General features: G+C 40.0%; 2 protein-coding genes across 2 annotated transcripts; both read left to right on the forward strand.

Moving 5' to 3' along the window:
• The first annotated feature begins 3293 nt into the window (after window positions 1-3293).
• LOC103720974 (uncharacterized) lies at window positions 3294-9510 on the forward strand. Its single transcript, XM_008810958.5, is given in 5 exon segments — window positions 3294-4174; window positions 5607-5715; window positions 7369-7473; window positions 7476-7512; window positions 8978-9510. Coding segments are annotated over 5 exon segments (1272 nt in total). The 3' UTR covers window positions 9118-9510.
• A 1544-nt stretch (window positions 9511-11054) lies between these two features.
• Window positions 11055-14636, forward strand: LOC103720963 (Ribosomal protein S24/S35). The gene is made up of 4 exons (XM_008810946.5): window positions 11055-11422; window positions 11510-11908; window positions 13183-13600; window positions 14102-14636. The coding sequence occupies exons 1-4, from the start codon at window positions 11152-11154 to the stop codon at window positions 14280-14282; spliced, it is 1269 nt and encodes a 422-aa protein (XP_008809168.4). The 5' UTR covers window positions 11055-11151; the 3' UTR covers window positions 14283-14636.
• The last annotated feature ends 789 nt before the right edge of the window (window positions 14637-15425 follow it).

Genomic DNA, 15425 nt, shown 5'->3' on the forward strand with positions numbered 1-15425 from the left:
GTCAGAAGATACTCCGTCTTATTTTTGCTATTTCAGATTGGATCCTATGTCGGAACAAAGATCCAAGCATGATCTTCTTTTTCCATCACCATCTTAGAAATAACTAGCATTGGTGCCATTGCTACCCAAGCACATTGACTGCCGCCTCATCACTACATATGCATGTCACGGCTTTCTATCGATCTCCATGGTTCGAGGACTTCGCGCTACGGAATGAATCGAGGAACTGAGGACATTTCCAATACCGAAAAAATTGGCACCACCCATTGATTTTGCACCTTCTAACATCGCTATGGAGCAAGTGAGCTTTCACTTTGAAAAGTCCAGGATAAGCTATACGCTAGTAAAGTACAACAATGTTGGGGTGGGGCGCTCATCTACTTAGTTGCTTTAGCAGTCAATCGCCAAGTCTTTCATTAGCTGCGCCAGCTCGGTGCTCCGATCAAAGTCAAATCGATCCCTAGTGGCAATATAAGTAGTAGAAAAATTAGTTGTTACTGTGGAATATAAATTTATCACGGGTGTATTTCCTTGTTCCGAGCACCAGCACAGGCATGCAATTGGCCCCCATGCCAAGATTCATAGGCAACGCAAGCATTGGGGCAGCACCATGCAAAGGTCTTGTGTGCACCCCCCCGAAAACGTAGGCCGAATGCTCGATTATCCATATATAGATTAACCTCGCATGCAGGTGAGCAGCTGCTGGAAGATCGAAGAAAATATGTACAAGTGGAGAAGCTTAGCCCTTGGTTTCTGGAGATAAAGAGAATGGGATAAGCACTCGCTCACGACCCTCTATGGCTAGCCTTTTCCATTTCTCCACTTATATTCGGTGGATATCTTACCAAGGCATCTGAACACGGCTATAATGGATTGGAACATGAAATAGGAAAGGAAGCATATATGACCGCGGTGACAGAGAAATTAAACCACTGTTAAAGTAGATATTGCATCCATAAACTATGTTTAAAGCACCAAGGACCTATCTTGAGACTGTTAGGGGAGTCTCCACTCTTACATGGGTTCGGTTCTATTAAAAATAGGGTGATACCCATGTATACCTATCAGAGCACGCATCTCTATACGCCTCCGGACGGAGAGCCACGCTTCGTTACACGATCACGCGTAAGAGTTTCCGGAGATCGGTCACAACTCTTGGACCTTTGCTCTGATACCACTGTTAGGGAAGTCTCTTCAAAGGCTTGAAGAGATTAAAGTTGTCATTGAGAAATGCTTTGTGATGAGGTCAAGGGAGATCGGCTTCCGGCCCGTGCGTCCAGCGCTACGGGGGGATCTGCCGTTTTCCGACCTCGTCCCCACCGGTCTTAGACAGCGGAGGCGACTGCTTCTCCTCAGAGGTATTGTCTGTTTTGAAGGGAGTTTCATAGTCTCTTCCCGACGCACGGTTTTGCCCCACAAAAGGCGCCTTTGAAGAGAAAAGGGTTGTCCCTCTCCATTTAAGGAACAAATCTCTCTGCTATCTAGTCGATGTGGGACTAAGTTCGGACCCTTTATTCCCACAACATAGCCTCCCCAGCGGAGGGATCTGTACCGGGGTCAAGGGCTCTCAACGAAAGCACCATTGATGAGGTCAAGGGAGATCGGCTTCTGGCCCGCATGTCTTGTGCTACGGGGGGATCTGCCATCCTCCGACCTCGTCCCCACCGGTCTCAAACAACAAAGGTGACTGCTTCTCCTCAGAGGTATTGTTCGCTTTGAAGGGGATTTCATAGTCTCTTCCCGACGCACGGTTTTGCCCTACAAAAGGCGCCTCTGAAAAGAAAGGGGTTGCCCCCATCCATTTAAGGAACATACCTCTCTGCTATCTAGTCGATGTGGGACTAAGTTCGGACCTTTTATTCCCACAACACTTTGAGTCACCATCTCTTATGGTGATTGAGGAGCCTGACATAGCGCCTTTCAAATGGCCAACTTTACATGACATGCACAATTTCTTCTATATTGCACCAAGCCCCAAATACTGCGGATATATACAAATAACTATAAGTATGCAAGGGAGTGACAATTGGCAGTAACTCAACAATCCAAGGAAACTAACCTATGTCTGGATGAATTATAGTACGCGGTTTTGCTCCATTTGCCTCCAACTAGACAAGGCACTGAATAAAATAAGAGATCAATTGATTAAGAAGCAGCATCATACCAAAAGAATATGCTACATGCGGCTTAGGCAACAAAGTTGGATGTTGTTAATCCTTTGCAAATGCCATCAACTAGTTATATGCTGAATCTAATTATAGAATGCTAATTACACTTGCTAGTTTATAATACAAGGGACGCATGTTGTTCAATGAAATATACCAAGATAGCATATATCATGTTGGTGTTGCCTGCTATCTGAGAATATTTATTTTTAAATAAATATCCCTACCTTCCAAATTCAATCAGAATGATCTTTCACAACAATGCATCCAACTTGGTTGCCATGGAACAATGCACCATCTTGTTGCTGGCTAGTATCAGCCTCTATCATGAATTTTGATAGATCACGGCGACCTTTTGTATTTCAGGGCCATTCATATGACACCCCACAAATAGCGCTCTTTGTGACAGAAACCTCTCATGTTCTTAGGTTCTTACAAGCACTATATATTATCCACTTGGTTTTTATCATGCGCAAAGATGTTCCGTGATTGATGTGATAAAATTTGCAAGGGAAATGCTGTGGGACGCTTAGTGAATTACTAAGTTACACTAAATTCTTCCTCACCTTGGATTCGCATTCTAGGGAAGCCTGAGTTGAAACTTTCAAATTGAGTATTCAAAAACTAACGTTATAACGGCATCTATTTCTTTCAACTCCATGATCCTTGGATTCCAAGTCTTTGGTATAATTTTCATGTAGCTGGCGAAAGCACATTATGCAACCGTTTTTGTGCACTGATGATCCTGAAAGGCATCTATGTGTCATGATCATGTCATGACCATGTGAAATAGTTTGCACGTAGTCATGCATGAATCCAAGACGGAACTCCAATCACACGCGTCCGCACCCCTTTCGGTCATCAATTTTGGCCCGCTATTTCTTAGCCCCTGCCACTGACGCAGACCAGACACCTGCCCCTTTAGCACTGAAGTGACCATATTGCCCATACATCTTAAAATCCAGTCTTCTAACTTTCGGGGCCGTTTAGTCATTTACTTCCAAGCTATGCGAGTTCACGTTTTAAATCCGATAATCTCCCTTCCCACCTCCCTCCAGTGTCCCACGCTACGTTCTAAATTATGGCAAGCATCGCATGGCTCACCTCCAACTCCCCGAAGCCACTCCAATGGCTGCCACCGCCGGTTCCCCTCCCCTCCCCTTCTCCAAATTCCCAAAATACCACTCCCTCCTTCGACCAAAGAGAGTCCGTCGAACCGTTGAGGCGGCGGCCCGCGGCGGCGACGCCCCCGACCTCCGGGTGGTCTTCGCCGGCGGGGGCTCGGGTGGCCACATCTATCCCGCCCTCGCCATCGCCGACGAGCTCCGATCCGCCCGCCAGGGAATCCGCATCGTCTTCCTCGGAACCGGCACCGGCATGGAGCGAGACCTCGTCCCCGCCGCCGGCCACGAGTTCCTCCCCGTCCCCAAGGCCCGCCTCGCCCGCCCCTTCCTCTCCCCACAGAACCTCCTCTTACCCCTCGCCCTCCTCCGCTCCATCTTTTCCAGCTGGAATCTCCTCCGCTCCCTCCGCCCCCACCTCGTCGTCGGCACTGGTGCCTACGTCTGCGCCCCGGTGTGCTTCGCCGCTGCTCTCGCGGGGCTAAAGCTCGTCATCCAGGAGCAGAATTGCTATCCCGGGATCACCAATCGGGCCCTCGCGCCGTACGCCGAGAAGATCTTTCTCGCCTTCAATGCTTGCCTCAAATACTTTCCTACGGAGAAGTGTATTGTTGCTGGGAATCCAATTAGGCTTTCAATCGGCCATGGGGCGTCCAAGGCCAAGGCAAGATCGCATTTTTTTCCGGAGGCAGGGGATGGTAGAGCCCAGGTGGTGCTCGTTCTTGGGGGATCGACGGGGGCCAATGCCCTGAATGTCGTGTTCTTGGAGACGTATTACAAGATGCTGGTGGAGCACGAGGACTGGTACATTATTTGGCAGACGGGGGCCGAGTTGTATGATGAGACCAAAACCCTCGTCAAGAATCACAGTAGATTGCTGCTAGCACCGTGAGTAGTCTGCCACTTTTAATTCTCTGCTTGCTCCTTTCGCATTCCATTTATTTCTCAGTTATCGTAATTTTTGGCTGGTTCTGAGTTCATATACTTGTGATCTATGTGAATATGCCATCAAAATTATCAAATGCAATTTTCATGAAGATCCTATACAAAGTAGGGCCTCAATTACTGATATTGCATGTCTTCTATATAAATTAGAGCCTCTGCTTTGACATAGTTTAACGATAGTAAAAAATGTTCGAGTCAAGTCATAATTCATTCCTCGATGGTTACAATGTTTTTCATGATGGGCACTCGAGATAAAGAATTTTAAACAATATATGAGTTCATGGAGAGAAAAGGGGAAAAGGCATGTGGGAGCCATTTACTACTCGTGAGATTCACTAACTTGTGTAGATTGATCTTTAGAATACTTTTGTGGCTCGCTAGCAGCGACAAGGTCTTAGCAATATTTACAAAAAGAGGCAATGCTTATTTAATGCTTCGATGCAGCTTATAAAGGAATCCAGCCATGTATAAAATCCTTAAATAAAACATACCCTAGTCCTACCCCTTTATATTATGCTCTGGACCTTGAGAGGCAATTCGCATAGGATGTAAAAGGACAGATGCACCAAAATAGCCATGCCCACTCAAAGATTGCAACCTATTTGCATGATAACTCCTAAGTTGCATTAGACCCCATTTCGCCCTCTTTTCTGCCCTTTCCTCAAGCTTCTGCTGCAACTTGCATTACATTCAACTCCGTTTTGCCCTCTTTTCTGCCCTTCCCTCGAGCTTCTGTCTCAACTTGCCTTACATTCAATTTTTTTCCATTAAATCTTTCATGTATTGCTCTTGCTCTCATTTTTCATGTTTGGTAATAATAACATCTGGTTTTAATTTCCTTATTTGTGTTGGAATTTTGAATTCATGCTAGCTCAAAATTGTTGTAGAATATATATAACTGCCAATTGGTTCTTTCAAGTTCAATTCTGTTTTGGTTTAAGGAGGATACGTATTTTCAAATGTTTTTGGACAATCTCTTTTAGCTTACATGTTTCTTCAATTTCTAGTTGGAAAACCATAGGTTACTTGAGGTGAAAATTCCATTTTAGTTTTCTCCAGACTGACAACAAGACTGCTTAATGGGCTGAGCAGATTGGTATGTTCGGTTCAAGACTTCTCATGGTTATACAAACCATTAAAATCACATCGTAAATGGACTGGAGGAGAACTTGTGAGATGAAAAGAGAGACAAAGTCTGACAAAAATGTAGAACTAAATTTATAAAATGCGCCCCGTGGTGAATTGTCTTCATGGCTTTTATGTTTCAATGGATTTTGTTCCTTGGTACCAGCAGTCTAGAATTTAAGGTCAAAAACATGGTTTTGATATTTCTTTTGTATTGAAAAATGTCTTATATTAATTTCATATGATGAAGGTTCTTGGATGCAATAGATTTGGCTTATGCAGCTTCTGATGTTGTTGTTTCTCGAGCTGGAGCAATGACCTGCACTGAGATCTTAACAACTGGGAAACCCTCTATTTTGGTATATGTTGATTCCTGTTTCATATCTTGAACTGTAAAAATCTTCTAATTATGCATATAAACCTAAATAAAATATGTAATATTTTATTTAATTGTACAACAGAGGCATTTAATTGTTTGTGTTATTCCTTGACGGCCAGTTTCTTGTATTTTTAAAGCCCCATTTGTATGATACATTCATTTCATCTAAAAGTGCTGTCTTTAATCTTACTAATCTGAATGCAAATTCTTGATATTTTTGGAAGATATAAAATAATTCAGAAGAAAGTACTGGAAATTAATTAATACAAATTAGATAATCAATGATGTCGAGCATGTTCTTTTATGCTTAAAGATGGATAATTTAGTTAGAAATGGATAGGCTTGTGGTAAATCTTGAAATTCTCGCTCTGTCCACACGAAATGCCTTGAAGGACACAAGATTATTTTTTAGTTACTCTTTGAGATTGACATATGTATCAAGTTAAACAAGAAAGGTTAAAAAGGCTTGGGATATGCAAAACTCTAGCAGGCTATGATTATGCCAGTTTTCATAGCAGTTTGCATAGCAATGTGGTTATCACTATAACAAAAATTAGAAGTTCTCTCATGCTTATACCCAGAAGATGAAATGATTCTTGTTGGGCTATTTACCATTTTTGACCTCAACATTGAAGCCAAATCTTTTAGTTGATCTGAGCATAACATACTACTATTGGAGTGCCATGGGCATGGAGTGTTATGCCATGTTTTGTCATGTCCAGGTATTCAATAGTGTCTGCACCATAGAATTCCAAAAAAGGTAAGTGTCCACTTTATTAACCCTACAGGTTGCCCAGATTAAAATTTAAGATACCTTTATCTTAGAATACAATAGAATTTAGAAGTAGTTCTGTTTTCTTCACTTGAGGACTCCACCGTCTCTATATCTATAGAAGGACTAAGAGTTAGCCCTCCTTATACATGGAAGCACCATAAAAACTTCAAATGATTCTTATCGTTTCCCTCATCCTGCCTTCTCCACCTCCGTACATAGAGAGGTGGGGGGGGTGGCCACAGAGAGAGAGAGAGAGAGCGAGCATGCAATTGATGATAATTGTAAGTTTCTAGAAGGCTTTTCGATGACACTTGATTTGGATTCATTATGAATTCAACTGATGCAGAGACACAACTTATTGATTTATAATCTTACAATCTAGAACACAAGATGGTTTACTTCAAAATTTTCAAATAATTTTTTACATGGTTATCTGCATGAGTTTGTGATGCTTTTATATTGGTTATCATGGTACGACACATAATCAAATGGTCTGGTTTTGAGTTCATTTTGCATTGTGGCCCACTCTTCCATGCCAAACACCCTGAGGTACTGTCTCCAAGTGTCCAGTGGTCCAAGCACTAATTACAAAAATTAACTTTTGTTGAAAAGTTAAATTTTCATACATGTGCAATTAAACACTTAGGTAGTTACTCTGCATTGTTTGTCCACTAACATCTGATAACAGACTGATGCCCATGGAGACCTAACTAATTCGACGATGCTTGAGAAGTAACTCTCTAGGTTTTGATTTGAACTGCTATCAGTAGAATGATCTAGGTAATTCAATGTCAAAAGTATGTTGTATTATTAGTCATTGTTTCTCTTTTAGTATCTAATATTGTTTTCCTTATACAGATACCATCACCAACTTCTGCAGAAGATCATCAAACAAAGAATGCTTATATGATGGCAGATCTAGCAGGATCAAAGGTCCTAACAGAAGAAGAGCTTGATTCCAATTTGCTTGAAGCCTTGAAGACACAATTAATGAGGTCTTAGGTATGTGAACTCTTGAATGAAACCTTTTAGCATTGTTGGAAACACAAAAATCTTTTCTAATTTTTAATGATTTTGTTGGAGAATGTCCTCTTTTTTGAAGTGCCTGGTACAGAATCATTGTAAAAATTCTGAAATCTCAATCTACAGATGGGACATAATAATTATAGGATTGCATCACTCTATATTGGACCCAAGTTTATTTATTTATTTTTGCTGAGAATTTTAGACCCAAGTTTAGCAATCATGGTATTGTATAGTTACACGATCACCATAATAATTAGAGTATATAATTTTTCCAAAATACCAACAATATTTGTATAGCAGTTAAATGTTGTTAATGGGTAAATATGATTCGATATCTTGAGTTGTTCGCGTGTAAATTAGTTGACTAACTTCAGTCTGTATGAAATACCTGAATACCGCAATGCACAAATTTAACTGCAATCGCACATATACATAATGATATATGATCCTAAATTTCTTTAAATTAGTTAAAATATGTTTATTTATCTAAAACATGTAATCGTGCCATCACTAAGAAATTAAAATTGATCATTTTTTTTCTTCTGAAGAACTGGAAAAATAATGTGCATCTTAGCTTGCCAAACAGAAAACAGAAACTCTTTTCTTTTTCCACGTGTATTTTTCATGACAGTGCATGCCAACTGCCAGGAGTACTATCTCAGACCCTGATTGGCTTGGCTATGGTACAGGACACTTTAAAACCTTAATAGTGATTATGACTGGATGCCTTTGAATATGTTATGGCAATGCTGTGGCGAGATTTTTACAAGAAAGGCTTCAAGTGAAACCTTTTTCAGAAGATTGAGCAAAAGATACTTCGGAGCTGTTAGTAGGTTAAATGCAGTTATGTATGAGGTTCCATCAGAATATCGATGAATTTCATGAGTATTTATTAAAATTGGGATTATAAAGACGATGTATCTTTTCATCTTTGATTTCCCCTACTTTCTCAAATATGTCATATCGAACAAAGAAAACCTTGTAACTGAACAAGCGCATACACCAGCATTTCTTATCATTAAGGGTAATAGAAGCAACCAAATGGTAATGATAGAAGAGTGTAATCGCTTAAGCAATCCTGTTGAAATATTCTCAGGTGGAATGGGAAATTTTAAATATTTGTATGGATTTATGTAATACATCCATCTATTTGCAAGTCCAAATTATGGGTTCAATATTACAACATCTTTTGTGCTTGATTTATCTCTTTGCACTATTTTCCTGATTTATTTTGCATACCCTGTATCATGGTTCTGAAACTTTGCAAGAAAAACTCCACTGTGCTGATTGATTCTCTATACGGAACATTAGGTGTTTTTCATCGTAGACCGTTTCATACCATTTTCTTGTGGAACTTCTTTTTTGAATATGTGTTTGAATACTTAATTCATCACTTGTTAGAAGTCAGTGAACTGAAATACAATTGCTCTGACTATTACAGGGGATGAGAGCTTGATGGCAGAGATGTCTGAGAAGGCAATGAGAGCTGCACGGCCCAATGCTTCTTCAGATATTGCCAAATGTATTCTTTCTCTTGTTGAGCAATCCTCTGCATATCTAGAAGAAAATTCATCGAAATAATTTTCACATTTTCGAAGAACTTAGATGATTTTTTTCTCTTTTATTCATTATTTTTCTTTGTTTATTAATGTATTGGAAATAATTATATTGTGTTGAGTTTTGCCATGTAGTAAGGTTTTGCAATTGAGCTTTAAGAGTAATCACATTATTATGAGTCCCTCCATGATGATATTGGGACTTCATGGGAACAGCACAGGAAGAAAGATAATGGAACGAATCTCAGCATATGATGATATCATTTGTCAAAGTTTCAGCTTGTAGAGGTTCTAGATGATTAAAAATGGAACTCAATTAGCATCTGATTTGCTTTATAGCTTGGCAGAGCTTACCCACTAAAATGTTACTGCAATCTAGGCTGCAAAAGAATTAAATGTATCAATTAAAATTCCAGACTGGGCATCTACCTAATATATTTAGACGTTCGATAGTTCAAGCAATATTACAAGACAATTATTTTATTTTGTTTTTCCTCTAAAGCATCACCTCTATCATTGGGTAAATTATTAAATGAGAAGTGCTCAAAAGCATTTGCCTACTTAACGTGTGTCCACATGTGCGCAAAAGTGCATGTATCCTCAAATGTAGGATTGGTCATGCTAAAGAAAATAATTCAGGTAATTCAATTTGCAAATTTGAGAATGTAACGATAGGTTTTGACTAGAATCATTAGTATGTATCATTTATTAGAGTCTGTATTTGGATAATATTATCTAATCACAACAAACATTCAAACATTAATCGTACTAAAGTTCATGTTGTTGGTATAAAAAAGAAAATAACCAAACTAAATGGTAACCTGAAGCCTAACCATTCCTTTTCTTTTCAATGTAAAACCGTAGACACAAATTAGGCGTTTGAGGAACGATATATCCAATGCCAAAAATTCAAGAATTTGGAAAATAATGTGTGTATGAGAATAATTAATTTTTTCAGTAATTTGATGATTAGCATTTTTTTGGAGTGTGCATAAAATTGTTTTTTCCATGCGGGTGTCGGAAAAAAGCCACTTGGCTGCCATGAATTTGGCAAGAATCTCATGCACTAAGGACTTCCAAAGATTTAAAAATAGACGATGGATCTTGATGTTGTGGTACAGAATATGAACACAAATGAGATGAAATTGTCCACCGATCATATTCATTTGGTCCATTCACCATCCTATCCAATATAGGCTGCCAACGAGTTGACTAGAAAATTAACATAATAACTATCATTCTTTTTTCATGTGAAGATTCTGTGTTATGATCACTGTTGGTTTTAGATAGCCTTTTGGTCCGTGTAGTTCGACCTGGCCAAGTTTGACAAGGATCGGTGAGATCTATACACCATAATTTGGGATAACACATAATAATTAACCTTATATTACTCCTATACTATCATATTATCTTTCAGATGCGAAGCCTTGTATAATTCGAAAATATCAATATAGAAACCGCTAGCATCTCATAACATGAAAGAAAAAAAAGGAGTAAAGGCTTATGGAAGGCATCACCCATATGAGGCATGTGCTGGCCACGAATAGATCTGTTTTGAAGGTGACTTAGCTACAGTGATCGACTAAATTTAGGATCAGCACGACAGTGATGGTCACCCTCGTTGCTGCAGGATATCTGCAGACTTTCGAGGAGCCTTGACGCTTGTAGGGTCGCTCATATTTTTTGGAAGACAAATAGTATTACTGACTCGGTTGCTTTCTATATTGTGCATTGTTCGGGTAGATCGAGACAGTTCGAGTGCCCCGATGCCATTTCTTCGCATTTTCGTCAATTTTTTTTTCAAATTCTTGAGTGGTTTTATCAAAAATAGTAATAATAAAAAATAATATAACGGCCGTTTTATAGAAGCATACGTCATGCCGCATGCAAAAATAAGTGACATAACGGTAGTCATCCGAAACTGTTACTGCGGCCGTTATGTTTTTAACCTTTATTCTCCCCTTCTATTCCAGCAAAATCTCAGCGCGGGCCGCAACCCGGCGGCCTCTTAAAAACCCTAGACCGGAAACCCTTCCATATCCCGCCACCGGCCGTCGCCATGAGCCGCCTCCTCCTCCGCCGCACCCATCTCTATTCCCGCCACCTCTGCCTTCCTCCTCCCCTCTCCTCGTCCTTCTCCTCCCCTCCCTCTCGTCTCCCCTTCCTCTCCTCCTTTCTCCGCCCTACCTTCCGATCCCTCTCCTCCTCCGACGATGCCCAACCCCCTCCCCCTCCCCCTCCTTCCGTCTCCGACGTCGGCGGAGCCCCCACCGCCTCTCTGGCCGACTCCCGGAAGGCCGGATCCCTCGTCGAGGACGTCAGCAACAAAGGTAGCAGCGATCTCTTCTTCTCTTGACCTGCACAATGCTCTTTTGATCTCAAGAACATTATCTTTTTTTGGTGTGGCCGGGAGACAGAGTTGAAGCAGCTGATCGAGAAGTACTACGAGGTGGACGACGAGGAGTTGCTGCCGCAGATCATGGAAGCGATCCTGAAGCGGCAGCTGTCGGGGAAGCACGAGGAGACCGACGACGAGCTGATGGAGGAGCTGCGGATGAAGCCGCTCACGGATGTGAAGGACCGGGAATTCGAGTCGGACTTCGAGGAGATGCATGATACCGATGAGGATATCCAAGACCTCTACAATGCGAGGCAGTATGTGGAGAAGAAGCTGATGAGTGATGAGTACTTCAACATGGATGACCGCAAGTGGGACGAGATGATCCGGGAGGCCACTGAGAAGGGCTACCTTAAAGATACAAAGGAGTGCGAGGAAATCCTCGAGGATATGCTCAGCTGGGACAAGCTCTTACCAGGTAAAAATTTGACTGAAGAAATGCATCTTGTTCCATGTTTTACCATTCCTCTTCTCCATCCATCTCTCCTAATAGTTTGTATGCTGCATGTTTCTATTTTTAATTGCTTGTCTGGCTTTAGATTTGAATCTCGTGGCTTTCGGTTGAATGATAAAAGAGAATGGGCATGATATGTCGTTAACTTCCACTTTTTGGTAGCCAATTGATGATGGAAAATCGTGCCTGATTTGTTCTTGTTATGGTAGACTATGTGAATCATGATTTAGGCTTGGGTTGCATGCGTAACTAGTGAAATGGAGAAGTTGGAAATATAGAAATGTAATGATATCATCTAAATATAGGGTGCCAGGAACGTCTGTTGCTTGTTGGCAGCCAGTTGTGGATGAGAAGGGATGCTTGTTATGATTTATTTTTTAGGGACTGCTGGGACATGATTATACTTCATTGCAATAACTGATGCATTGTCTTTTTGCTATGCAAAATGAATAGGATATGGAATGATGCATCATCAAATGAATTATGATACTTAAAGAGAAACGCCTCATAACACTAAAGCTCAGAACTGTAATATTCATAAACTGGAATTTGCATTAGGACAGTCTTGATTGATAAAACAGTTATGAGTGCAATAAAACCAGAATTCTTTGTCAAATTGACAAATTTGTAAAACAGGATTTGCTGCTTCAGAAAACTCTCTCTGTTTATTTTTTAAAAAAAACAGAAAAAGCAGATATTGATGCCTACTGATTCTTTATTTCCAGTGCTTGTCCAGGCAGAAGTTAACAAAATGTGCATACTTAGTATTTTAGAATGCTGTATTATATTACTAGTATCTGATGATGAAATTGCAAAGGTGCTAAGAGGCATACCTTTGTCCTTCATGTCATATCTAACAACTAGAAGTTCAAGCACTTCAGTCCTTTGGTGCAGGGAGTAGCTTGACCTACACGGAGAGAACAAACAATGGCCAACCACACACAAGAAAAAGTTATTTTTTTTTCCTTTTGTTATAATTCTTCTCTTTATCTTTCTTCTACTTTGTTATATAGTATGCCCCTACAGAATTGAATTAGTTTGAGTCCACCAAATGAAGCATCATAACTGTTTCCCTGATTAAAATGATCTTACTCATGGATCAGAACCTTGTTCATGATACTCCATGAAACTTAGATTTCATGATCAACAAGTCCCTTTGTGTTTCTGTTGGTTTTCTATTATCCTGTGAATGGATTTTCCCCTTGGCCAAGTGATTCACTTTATATCTGTGCTTTCAGATGAGATAAAGCAAAAGGTGGAAGCCAAGTTTAATGAGTTAGGAGACATGTGTGAAAGAGGAGAGCTAGAACCTGAACAAGCTTATGAATTATTTAAGGAGTTTGAGGATAAGATGGTTTTAGAATGTGCAAAGATAATGGAAGAAGAGCAACCCTCTGAAGAAGAAGATGAAGTTGCTGAAGCCGGAAAGAAGGTAGAATTAGATGATCCACCTGGTGAGGGACCCATTCTCCGGTGGGAATCACGTGTTGTATTTGCTCCTGGTGGAGATGCATGGCATCCAAAAAATAGAAAAGTAAAACTTTCAGTGACTGTGAAAGAGCTAGGTCTTTCACGACATGCTTTCCGTCGACTGAGGGAATTAGTTGGAAAGAGGTACCATTCCGGTAGAGATGAACTCACAATCACCAGTGAGAGGTATGCATAAATTCATGCTTGATGCATTTGTGCTAGTGCCATGATGCTAGTTTTTGGAATTTAGCTTCTTTATTTTCTGGCTTGGTTTTGACATTTTAGATGATTGCAGCACTTACTACTATTAATTTATAGAATGAAATATGTCAAATTTCAGAAATTGAAACACGATAAAATTGTCCCAAATTGCTGCTCATAGCACACAAAAAGATGCAGAAATGATGCAGATAGCCCTATTTTTGTTCCTATGGTGCTTGGTTTTTTTCTCCTTAGCCTGATTTCTTGTTTCTTTGTTTGCCTTTAGAATGAAATGGTCTTTGAGATATAAAGAAAGGAAAATTTGTAGTTAGAAAGTTTTTAATATTTCTCTGTTTATTCTGTAAGCTGTAAGCAGCCAGAGATGATTTAGTGATTTGCTTAAGCATAAAGTATTTGTATATTTCGAAGTTCTGCTGCAGAGACAGAAAGATTAAGGAACTAAATCCACTTTGTCCTTGTTGTCAGGTTTGAGCATCGGGAGGAAAACAGAAAAGATTGTCTGAGGACTCTATATGCCTTGATAGAAGGGGCAGTGAAAGCTGACAAGCTGGTAGAAGAGGCTCGGAATACTTATGTCAAAGATAGACTCAAAGCTAATCCAGTGTTTATGGAGAGACTAAAGGCCAAGGTAGCAAAGTTGCAGTGATCTCATTCAGTTTCTCTATAAGTTTTCTTCTGGAGATGTATACCAGATGATAATTTTGTGCTTATCATTCAGATGGCATCTACGAGTGATGATGCTTCCTAAGTTGTCTCTGTAAATTGGGCATTGCTCCTAGAAAAACATGCAATTTTAAGTTAATATTGCTCAATGTAGCAGAATTCGTGCATGTTGCAGTTTTGTAATCCTAGTTTGGTTATCCTTCCACAGCATGGGCTTTTCTGCCTCCTTTCAAGTCAGGGTAAATTTGCAGGTCTAGCACTTCTGTCATTATGTTCTTCCTAATGTTTAAACTTCAAGGTTTATTTATGAAGAATAAAATATCATAGAAGTTGCAAATGTTGTCGTCTCTTTTAAATAATTGAACCGATTGCTCATGATCAAATGGTTGTAGTACTTGCATGGTTGCCATTTATTTCTTTAAGGATAAAGCAGCTTTGTCGGTAAGAGACTTGAATTCTTTACCACTGATTCAAATATAGAAGCAGATTGTCTTCTTGTTTGGTCAGGTGCATGCTAGCCCTATAAGTTTGAGTTGGATGTGTTCCCTTGCTTCTGCTTGACATACATCTTCTGATAATTTTTTTGCTTGCATGCTTATGGAAGCTGAAGAAAGAAAGCAGGTCAAGGTAAACTGGTGTTGGATGTTTTTCTCTTCCAAATCTCTTCATATAATTCATATTCTTTCCACTTACTCATCTGCTTGCATTGCATATTTAAGTTCTTTTCTGTTGAAGCCATGTGCTGTACTTGTTACACCTCATAATGTAAGGGAGAAGCTAAATAGGATCTGTGCCTTAGAACTTCCTTGTTGGATGAAATTAAATCATCTGTCACTACATTTGAATGCTCTCCTTGTTTAGCATCAAACGTTTATTTGCAACCAATTATACAAGTATTGAGTGGTTGAAGTTAGTAATCTGCACTTTGTGGTACAGTTCTGAGACCTTTGGTTCATCTACCAAATGCACCAATCACTTTTTGTGGATTCTGCTGTTGTGTTTTGATTTTAGGCGAAATTCCCTGCCTAACCTATAGACCACAAGGAAAATGACATCGTGATGGGCGGGCTTTGATGAAGTTAAACCTGAAATGCCTGTCTAATAGTTCTTTATCAATGCACTGAAG

The sequence above is a fragment of the Phoenix dactylifera genome, chromosome 5 (genome assembly GCF_051530095.1).
Source record: "Phoenix dactylifera cultivar Ajwa chromosome 5, Ajwa_hap1_PhDact_Kaust_v1.1, whole genome shotgun sequence".
Classification (NCBI taxonomy): Eukaryota; Viridiplantae; Streptophyta; class Magnoliopsida; order Arecales; family Arecaceae; genus Phoenix; species Phoenix dactylifera.

What these genes read in the sequence shown, in the direction of transcription:
- LOC103720963 (XM_008810946.5), top strand. Translation starts at nt 11,152, where the DNA reads ATGAGCCGCCTCCTCCTCCGCCGCACCCATCTCTATTCCCGCCACCTC. An exon ending in CGAGGACGTCAGCAACAAAG is followed by an intron (nt 11,423 to 11,509) that starts GTAGCAGCGATC and finishes GCCGGGAGACAG; the next exon opens with AGTTGAAGCAGCTGATCGAG. An exon ending in CTCACAATCACCAGTGAGAG is followed by an intron (nt 13,601 to 14,101) that starts GTATGCATAAAT and finishes CCTTGTTGTCAG; the next exon opens with GTTTGAGCATCGGGAGGAAA.